At 42.6% G+C, this 10,661-nt stretch overlaps 1 protein-coding gene across 1 annotated transcript; it reads left to right on the plus strand.

The window, feature by feature from the left end:
• Positions 1-1,068: 1,068 nt before the first annotated feature.
• LOC104522525 (XK-related protein 6) lies at positions 1,069-2,338 on the plus strand (the record flags this gene model as incomplete). The annotated part of the gene is made up of 1 exon (XM_010164848.1): positions 1,069-2,338. A coding segment is annotated over one exon (965 nt), but the record flags the coding sequence as incomplete, so codon positions are not given.
• Positions 2,339-10,661: the final 8,323 nt, after the last annotated feature.

Raw genomic sequence — 10,661 nt, forward strand, 5'->3', positions numbered from 1 at the left:
AGTGTTGGTTGCAATGAGGAAAAAGATCAGACCCCTTTGGAATAGCATGGGGTGCTTGTTCCATGTCAGGGTGCAAAGGGGATGAGTTGGGAGCTGAGGGTGAGCCCAGTGCAGGCAATGCCCTCACTGATGGGAGTGGTACTGCACAGAGTCTGGGTGTGCTGAGTAGAGCTCAGCATGCTGATAATGGTTCCCTCAGCAGTCCCAGATAATGTAAGGAGATGGACTAGATCCAAGGTCCCTCCAGGGGGTCCCACCAGGAGCAGAATGAGACAGGGCTGGAGATGGGGCTGGAGACATGACTGCAACTTGGATCTCTAGTCCATCCAGGAGAGAAGACTGGTGATAAACTACCTCCCGTATAGGTCTTCAGTCCATCCTGACAAGGGAGTTGCTAGATGGATCAGATTATTTGTTTCAGGACCATTTGGAGGGTATTGATGAGTCTTGATATTCCCTGTATTTATATATTCATCTGAATGGGACCACAGTGTGACCAACTGCCAAAAACTGACCAACTGCCTATTTTTTCCAAAGGCCAATGCAAACGGGGGTTCCTGATTAAGGCAGAATGAAGTACCAGTCAATGTGAATGTTGCTTGTATGAAAATATTTTAGAATAAAAAAGATCCATGCGGGTAGAAGGAATATAGATGTCCTGCTCTTGCAATGCTGCACTCCAAGATAGACCTGTTTCTACACAAAGAAACCTTCATATTTGGGCTGCAGCATTTAGTTGGGATCTGGATTTCAAATTCTCAAATGTGGATTTAATCAAGATGAGGACAGAGGCTGTTCCCTGTGAGAAGAGCTGGGGTGGGGTGGCAGAGCCAACAGGATGGCAGAGCCATCGTAATGTGCTGTGTCAGAGAACTCCTAAATACAACATCATTTCCAATTCCCACACTGATATTTCTGTATTTCTCTCCTCTAGACTGTAAGGACAACGTGGCGTGAGTTGAACCTTTGGGCTACTGAGCCTGCCCCAGATGCAATAATTTAGTGAGCAGATGATGTTTTCAACCAAACCTCCTGTCTAACTCAGTGGATCTGTGTGTCTTCCGGCAGGTGTGTCCTCTGTGGCCTCCCTGATGTCCCTGGCTTGGGTGCTAGCCTCCTATCACAAGCTTCTTCGGGACTCTAGGGACGACAAGAAGAGTATGAGCTACAGAGGGGCCCTCATCCATGTCTTCTGGCGCCTCTTCACCATCTCATCCCGAGTTATTTCTTTTGCTCTCTTTGCTTCCATCTTCCAGCTCTACTTTGGGATCTTTGTAGTGGTCCATTGGTGTGCCATGGCTTTCTGGATCATCCATGGTGGGACAGATTTCTGCATGTCTAAGTGGGAGGAGATCCTCTTCAACATGGTGGTAGGGATTGTGTACATTTTCTGCTGGTTTAATGTCAAGGAAGGGCGGACTCGATACAGAATGTTTGCGTATTACACGGTAGTCCTGACGGAGAACGCTGCCTTGACGCTCCTTTGGTATTTTTACAGAGATCCTGACACTACTGACTCATATGCCGTGCCAGCACTGTGTTGTGTCTTTCTTAGCTTTGCTGCTGGGATAGCTTTGATGCTGTTATATTATGGTGTGCTGCATCCCATGGGGCCAAGAGCTAAGATCTTTGCCAGCTCCTGTTGCGCCGAGCTGCTCTGGGGCATTCCTTTGCCCCCCGATGTTGAGCCCATGGCACCCCAAACCCCTGGGTACCGGGGGGCCCAGGCTACGCCCACCAGAGCGGTCACGGAGCAACAGGAGGAACTCACAGCTGACACTTGCTTGCCCGTTTTCCAGGTGAGAGCAATGGTACCATCTACTCCATCTGGGCGACCCTACCCCCCTGAGGGGCCTCTCATTAAGATTGACATCCCAAGAAAAAGATATCCTGCATGGGATGCTCATTTTGTAGACAGGAGGTTAAGAAGAACTATCAACATCCTCCAGTATGTCACCCCCACAGCTGTAGGTATTAGGTATAGAGATGGACCTCTCTTATATGAGTTGCTACAATATGAATCTTCACTTTAAAAGCTCCTTAAAGCAAAAGTAAAAAGAGGGGACCTTATTTTTGTTTACGGTAAACACAGATCATGAAACCAACACAAACCTTCAGATAAGCTTTCTTTCTGGTTGCTGTATGTATAAAAAAAAAAAGATATTCTCTATGTTTTGTAAGTAAAAACAAAAAGAAAAACTTTTCTTTTGTTTTTTACACACAAGAAACAGTATTTCAACTTCCACACCTAGGATTCACAGGTGGAGAAGGAGGCATCTCCACATCAGTTTTATACCGTACACCAAGTGTAGAACATTATTTATGGGATTGGTGCTGATTGAAAAATAAAAAAAAAAAAACAAACAAACAAACCTACAACTGCCTTATGCCCTTAGGTGCTGAGTTTCATTAAGTACTGTCACCTTTCTCATGCAAAACTCTTTGATGATTATATGCCAGGAAAAAAAAAAAAAAACAAAAACAAACAACCAACTGAAATACAAAACTTAAAATTAAAAAAAAAAAAAAAGAAAAAAAAAGAAAAAAACGAACAACAACACCAAAAAGAGAGAAATGTATGAAAAAAAATTACAATCTTGTTGCTCTTATTGGATTTAGCAGAAAAAAAGCAAATGTCTAAAGATAAGAAAGCAAAGCCAAGACATCCCCAATGGAATTTGGTTTTTCCAACAGTTGAAAGACAAAATCAGGTCTGTAACTCAGTTTGACAATGCATTTATAACACCATTTGGCCAAGACTGCCAGCCTTGACTGAATCGTGTCATAAACGCCATCCCACCATGTAACCGTTTTCCTCGTGCAAATGGGCCACGCGTAATGGTTGGTTTGCACCAGATTAATGTGGTAATACAGTATCTGATCTTGTTTCCAACAATTGCACACGCTAAAGCACCACTGTCTTCAGTGGAGTAGATGACAACCGTCTGAGCCCAGAATAAGGCCTGGAAAATAAGAAATCTACAAATATTGAAATTATATACCAAAAAAACGTTCTACTAAAGTACATTTACACGTATCTAATAACTATTTCAGTAATAATAAAACTCAGCATAGTAGCAAAAAGCGAGTCAATTTAAAGGCACAATACTTGATCAGTGACTGGCAAAATAATTTGACCTACTGTATCATTTTAAGGCTGTGAAAGGCATACATGTATTATTTGTAATCTTGTGTAAGACCTGTCATGTCTCATTCAGTGCGAGCCTTAAAGTGATTGTAAAGCATCCTTCGTTCCATTTTGGGGTATTGGGGTTTTGATTTTTTGTTTTGTTTTGTTTTTAAAGGAAAACAAAACATGAAAATCGGGATACAAAAAAAACAAACAAAAGGAAAAAAAAACAAACAACAACAAAACAACCAACAAACTTCTTCAAAACGGTAATAACCTGTAAACTGACTCACGTCTTGAGATGATTTGGTGCTTTGTATTTTTGTTGATGTTGTTGTTGTGATTTAGCTGAGAATTCTTCAACTCGGTACATGTGGGGAACTGCTGATAAAAACTGTCTCGTGTCACCCTCTACTGTAAGTACATGGCGAGAAACAACACCAGAGGAAATTCAAGAGCGTAGCGAGAACATCGTGGTTTAGCTTAGCCTTCTCACCGCAAGGAGATGCTGCCACCTCCGACGATGGCAAAGCCTAGACGGTCACCTGCCGAGGGTTGAGTGGTTGTCTTGACATTTCCAAATAACCCGCTCGGTGTCTGAACATTCACATCTCTCGAATTCTGTTTCTGTGCTGGGATCTCTTGTTTCGAGTTAAATCACGGGTTTGCGTCTGTCCAACACCCTTTTCCCTTTCGAGAGTATTGCTCCTTTAAAGGAATATTCCTGTTTCAGGGCATCTTTTCAATCCCACCATCCCTCTACTTGGAAGGGGAAAAACAACAACAACAAAAATGAGATATTTTTAAGCGAATGCTGTAGTATTTTCTGTGTGTAATTGCAATTTTTTATTCCAGAAATACTGTAACTGTCTAGGGTGCAAAACTCCCATGCTGACCTATTCTGAAGAGAAGATCAGCATGGGGGGAGATATTTTTTAATTATGATTATGATTTTTTTTTTAATTTGAGGAATCAGTTGTTTTTTTTAATTATAATAGTATTTAAAGAAACTAGTACCAATTTTATATAACAGTTTAAAGAAGCTGAATGCTTTCTTCGCCTGAATATACCTGAAGAGAAACATTTTTTTTTCAATCAGTGATCCTTTGCAGTGTTCTGAGAAAATGTTGGGGTTTCTTCAGTTGTTTCATTTTGTTGTGTCAAGAAAACTTTTAACTGGTGTCTGTCCCTTTCAAGGAGGGCAGGACTAATTGACGCCAAACTTATAGACACATGGCAAAGTTTATAAGAAACCAAATTGTCACTGGTACTGTAATTCCCAGTCAAACCCCATTTCAGGCAAATGTTTCTGGGCTCTGATTACAACCAATATGCTGATCACATTTTCATGCAAAGGGAGGGATTTTGTCTTGTCATCCCCTATCTAAATTCCCAGTCCCTTGGTTACTGTGCACATAAATACATATATCTATACACACACTTGTGTATTTTTTGTGAAAAGCTTTAATTTCTCTTCTCCATTGTCTGTGTCTCATAATCAGTCACTTTTTAAGTGTCTACTAACATTTCACACTGTTTCTTCCCCAATCAGTGTGTTCTCTCCATAAAAAGAGGTAATTTGTGAAGTGAACTTGCTGTCCCCAGCTACTGAGTCATAAAAAATGTAGAGGTGCCCATCCTCCAGCAACAGGCTTGTATTTCTCCTCCCAGGACTTTCTTTTGACTTACCTTTGATGCTAGTGTACACTTTGATCCACTTCCCTGAGATTCATGACCTGTGTAAAGACTCCTCTTGGTCCTTCCATGAAGAGCTCTCCTCTACCCATCTGCATTTCATTGGCATAATCATGAGAAGGGAATGAATGACAAACAACCCTGCTGTTCCTCAGGGACCTTTGCTCCAAGAGATAGCATCCTCATTTGCAAAAGCACCATGAGAAAGTCCCCCTCCACAAGCTTGTCGATCTTGAGGTCTGGTTTGAAGATGTGATCCCACTTCCTGACCCCACTGAACAGTTGGACCCTGCTGCCTCACACCAGGACAGTGAAATTAGTCAACGAGCCAAGGCATGCTCATCAGGAGTTGAGGAGGAGACCCTTCAGTGTTGCCTCTTATGAGCATCTGCAGCCTGCCTTCCCTCAGGAACGGGCCCTTGCTCCAGACCACCACACCAACAGCCGTCCTCTCCATCCCGTTATGGGAACAGAGGGGCAAAACACTCTAGAAGTGACCTTACCTCTCAATACAGTGCTAATTTCTCACAGACAAACCAGCTTGACTAAGGGCTTGACACACTCCTGCTCCAAAGTCCTCCTTCTTCGTGGCTCGTAGTATGGATACCAACGAAGGCAGGTGCCTCCACTGTGTGTTAAGACTGTTTCATTACACTTAGTTGCGTAAACTTTCTGCCTCTGCTATTACTACTTTCTTTGAATGATATCCACTGGCATCTTGATTTAGCAAAAGATTTCCAGTGAGAGCCTGTGTCAAACCTGAAGAACTATTTCACTTTGAAGGACTTCATTACAGCCTTAACGTAAAGCACGTGCTCTACCACTACACCAAACAAGTTCATGGTGGACAGTTTGGTGTGGTGACCATTTCCTCTAGGGGTTATCTGTGATCTTGTTGCCAAACAGCGCCTTTTGCCAAGCCAAAAGCTTGGGGTGGAAAATTACCCCCAGCTCTTTATTGGTACTAAGAGTCTAGTTCTCACCTCCTGGTTTTTTTTTTGGGGGGGAGGGGTTTGCCCAGGGTCTTTTTTAATTTTTGGTGTGCCCTTTGGCAGGATGGTCAGTGACTTGTTTTGGTTTTGCTTGTTTTTTGACTCCTCAGCTTCTCCCTGGTAGCTTAGTTATACTTTGTCCCATCTTCTTGCCAAAAGACACCGCGTAAGGTGTTTTCCAAACTGTCATGGACAAGGTTGAGTCCATATTTATTCACATCACAAGATCAGTGGGCTACTTCTCTGGATGTTTGTGCTGCTGGATTTACCCCGGGATCATCTAAACCAGTCAACTATGCTGTGCCAAGGCAAAGCCAGGGCATGAGGACTCCACCATCCCCATTGTTATATTGTTCAAACCTTCTCTGACATGGTTTTGACCCACTCCAACAAGCCCTGGGCACAACTTCATGGCGTCGATGCTGGCCAGAGACCATTCCCAATCAGCAGTCTGGATGCAGCCACTCTGTATCGAGGGTGAAAGAGTTTAGTATTGTGGATGTGGCCAGCACTTGTCAGTTGGATTCATGGCCAGAATGGATCCTGGCAGTGCTTAATTTTCTAATAAAGATGTAACCATATGCCACAGACCAGGATTCAGGACTTGGTGGAGTAAATCCACTCTGATCTGGCATTTTTCTATTTTCTGCCCAATTCAATGAACAAGATATTTTTCAGTTCACTTTCTTCTTTTTGCTGAAGTTATTTTGCAAACAGTGTCACTTTTATCGTGATGATGTCTATCCATCCATCCATCCATCCCTCCATCCATGTCAGATGGCTGGCATGCTTAGTGTGATAGCATTATACATCTGTAGGCAGCTAATTCAGAGACAGGAATGATTCAGACCAGACCAAATCAACAATGGAAATAGAAGAATTACAAGGTCCCTGCCCATGCCCTTGTCATGCTTTGCCATCCACACAAGGCATTTTTCATCCACAGCATATCCAACCTGAACTGCAGAAGAGGAGCCAGTGTTGGATAATTACCAGTGGAAAGTGCAAGCGAGCCACCGATTTCAAGTGTAAATATATCTTATTTTCAGTGTTTTGGATTGGAGCTCATTATCTGCTTCATCCTGTCCTGCTCTGCACCTGCCAAAAGTCAGTAGTCATGTGCATGTATTTTTATTTAAAGTTGACTAGATGAAACAGGACAAAATTAATTTCAAGATTCAGTTAATGATCTGCTAAATCCTGGCTGATGCTGCTCATGAGGGGAATATTGCTATTGACTTCCAGAGAGCAATCATCCCGTGCTTTTCGGAGGTATTTTTTGTACATACAAGATTCACTTCACAATTTATCCCTACTCCTTGTCCCTGCACAGAAATGCATGACACACCTGTCACCCACATACCTGCAGCATGACTAAACCTCCTGAAGAAAATGTGGTCTGAGGTTCGTCCAGCATGATTTCCTTGAAGCTCAGAGGTGCTTTGAAAAGGAAAACTTATTACTGTGCATTTGCAAAACCTTTTAGTGCCTGCTTGCTGGGCAGCTTGGGCATGAGACAATTTGGAAGCTGCCGGAGTCAACGGAAAATTGTGGAGACAGGCTTTTTTTAGGCTATTTTCTTCTTTTACTGGGTTAGCTTTTCTCTGGATTCTGTTCAGATTGAATGTGGTCATGCAAAAAAAAAACCCCAAAACAAAACAGAAAACAAAAACCCAAGTAACTACAAGAGAATAAGGTCTATGCCAATCCCCATAGAAGCTGAGGTAGTTGATGTTAGATTGTAGGGATGACATGAACTCCGTTGTGTACCCTTTGCTCGCTGCAGCTTGCATGTTGTTATTTTGGCAGTTGTCTAAAGCCCTGGGGCTTTGGGGATGGTAGTTTCCCAGGGTTATGATTGCTGGTTTTATTTTTCCTTGGAGCTCAGGTGTATTCTGGTGCAGAGAATCTCAGCCTGGTTTGAAGGAGAAGATTTGAGGCTATCCCAAAGAGACGTGGGCAAACCTTTCACTGTGTGCAGAACACATTTCCAGACCTTTGGGTACCGCTAGAGATTGTTGCAATCCACTTATTTCTCCATGAGCTCGTTCAGAATCACTTCATTGTTCTGTTGTGTTTGAACTTGGGAATAACGGTGCGGTGACTCTTTTCCATTGAGGTGTGATGTGAAGAAAGGTAGGAGCCTTTTTGCTGTGCTAGATATTGCCTGTGTTCAACTCTTGTTCTTTACCTGAAGCTAAGACAGGAGGATAATGAGAAAAATGAGAAAACGAGATGACAGATAGCTGCATATGTTCCATTGGCTCTTCACTGATGAGGAGGGAGGCAATTGGTGACAATTAAAATAAATCTGCATAAACCATCTGGACGCTAATGTGTATTCAGACATACACACAACCCAATTGGAAAATGATGTTGATAAAATAATGTGGACTATCGTTTTCTGTTGTATGTTAAAGAACTAAAAACCAAAACAAACTTAAAAAAAAAAAACCCCACAACAAAACAAAGTATTTCAAGCAGACAAAAATGATTTGAGAGCATAAACTTTACTTCACTCCCTCCACCTTTGGGACACATGCAGCGAGGCAACTGGTTGAAAACCAGGCACTTTGTAATGCGTGGAGTTATTTGGATTTGTGCAACGCTGTGTTTTTGTCAGATGGTCTTTTTCCAGTGAGTGTAGAAAGTGGCCACGGTCTAAAACTCATTGTAGATTTCTGGGTGACAGTACTCCTGGGTTTCAACCCCAGCTCTGCCACGAAGTTGCTGTGTAACCTTGGGCAAGTGATTTAACCTTTCTGTGCCTACAGTTTACCCATCTGTCCATGGGTATAATAATATTTACCTACCTCACAGGGGTGTTGTGAGGCTTAAGTAAACGCGTGTGAGAGGTGCTGGAAGCACGCCGTAAAAATTTCATTCTTGCTGGGTTTGTGCTGTTATCGGGAATGAGCAGGAAAAGGGTTTGTTACAACACGCAGAAGGAAAACATGCTGGTGCGTGCGTGTGTCGAGAAAGTGATCTTAAGTCTTTTCTCTCTCCAAAAGCAAGGAATGAAGGAAATTGTTGTGCGCCAACTGAATAGCCTTGCTTTCCTGGTCCAATGTGATAGCACTGTTTGCAATATTATTTTCGTACACAACAGGTGACCTTTCCCTTTTCCTTTCTGTTTCTCGAAACTTGAAACTAAAGATCACAAAAGTATTTCTGAACCGAACAGATTACTGATGAATACTTGAATTTCTTTAAAAGTTGCTCTCATCAGCCACGGTTAATGTGCACTAATCTATCAGTCATCAGCTTCCATCTGAATACAGTGAAAAATTTGCTCACGCTGTTTTGGAATAGCCTGGACTTTATTTGGGAGGCTGGTATCCTGTTTGCTGAGAACTCTTTTAGGCATGGGAAAACTAGAGTCTCAACTGATAAACACGTGAAAAATCTTTTCTCTTTTTGTTTTTGCCTTTAAGTTTCTTGACTGCCTAGGACAGCACAATAATTGCAGTTTACTCGGTTGTACAGTAGCTTTTTCGTTAACTGCTTCCTTATGTGAAGGGTGAAGGTGGGTTGTGAAAGGATAAACTAGACTCAACGCTGCTCACGCGCAACTCTTCTCGAAGTACCCACTTTCCTGGAGAAAAATTTGTGCCACATCCAGAGAGACTAGATCAGGCCTGCCTTCACCGTCCTCCTGCAGGCAAAACTTCCCTTGCCGTCCACGGGAGTTTTGACTGTTGATTATGTGTCCATCAAGGTGGATTCATCCTTGGTTGAACCCCAAGACACTCGGGTGAAACCCAGGATAATTTTCTTTAGAACAAGGGAAGGGATCCAGGTCATCGCTCCAAATATCACCACTGGTCAGATAAATCGAAAGGGAGAAAAAGCATTTGATAGAAAGCATGGAGGTTTTTTTTTCTGGTTTTGAGCCAAGTGTTTTTATTGTCTAAGTGTCCTGACCATGATATAATGTCTTTTTTTGGAAATGCAATGTGAGGCAAGACTCCCTGATCCCTTTTAGAAACACTTTTTGAAGTCTACTCATGCACTCCTTACTCAGGCAAAACTCCTGGGTTTTGTTGTTGGGTCTTGCTTTCTCTCCTGAGTAAGGACTGTGAAATCTGGCCTGTTCTGGATAACCGAGTGGTGTTTCAGGCAGCCGTTGTCTTCTCCAACCCAAGACTTGCCTTGCATGAAGTAAGAACAAATCTAGGAAACCCTCCTCCTCCAGCTCCGTCTTGGTCTGCCACGTACTTTCCCTGTCCCTTTTCTGTACCCACCATGGGGAGGTTGTTCAAAATCTTCTGGCTATATGGGACAGGGTCTTCCACGTGACTAACCAGGCAGCTGCATATCATCCCTCTGGGGCAGAGCAAATTCAGAAGCCCAACTCTTGCAGATGAGCCAATGCTCATGTGCATCAGCTTTGGGTCTGCTCCTTCTCTGTTCTTCTCCCCAGCCATTTATTTGCCCTGTTTTAAGCACTCAGCTCAGTGCTTCTGGGTTCTTTTTACTGCTTCTATTCCAAAAAAAGATTGAAGCTGGGGAAATAAAAAAAAAAACCAACAGCAATGTAACTCCTTCGGTGCTATGCTAACTGCTGTGTTCAACCCAACCAAATGCTGGCTAACATACAGATTTTCCCTCTTTGTCCTAAGAAGCACCACACATCTGTGTCTTGAACAGGGATGGACTGAGAGGGGTGAGAGAGGGCAAGTGTGGTTTTGAAAGCAATTAAAGTCTCATGTGTATCTAGTATAGCAAAATAAGAGATGTAAATGCAGACTGCTTTCAAAGCTTGCTATCACCCACCTCGTGGAAGTAAATAGGATATAGCCTATAAGGTATTGAGGGCATTATATATATATTTATATATATAT

The sequence above is a fragment of the Antrostomus carolinensis genome, unplaced genomic scaffold, assembly GCF_000700745.2.
Source record: "Antrostomus carolinensis isolate BGI_N321 unplaced genomic scaffold, ASM70074v2 scaffold3723, whole genome shotgun sequence".
Lineage (NCBI taxonomy): Eukaryota > Metazoa > Chordata > Aves > Caprimulgiformes > Caprimulgidae > Antrostomus > Antrostomus carolinensis.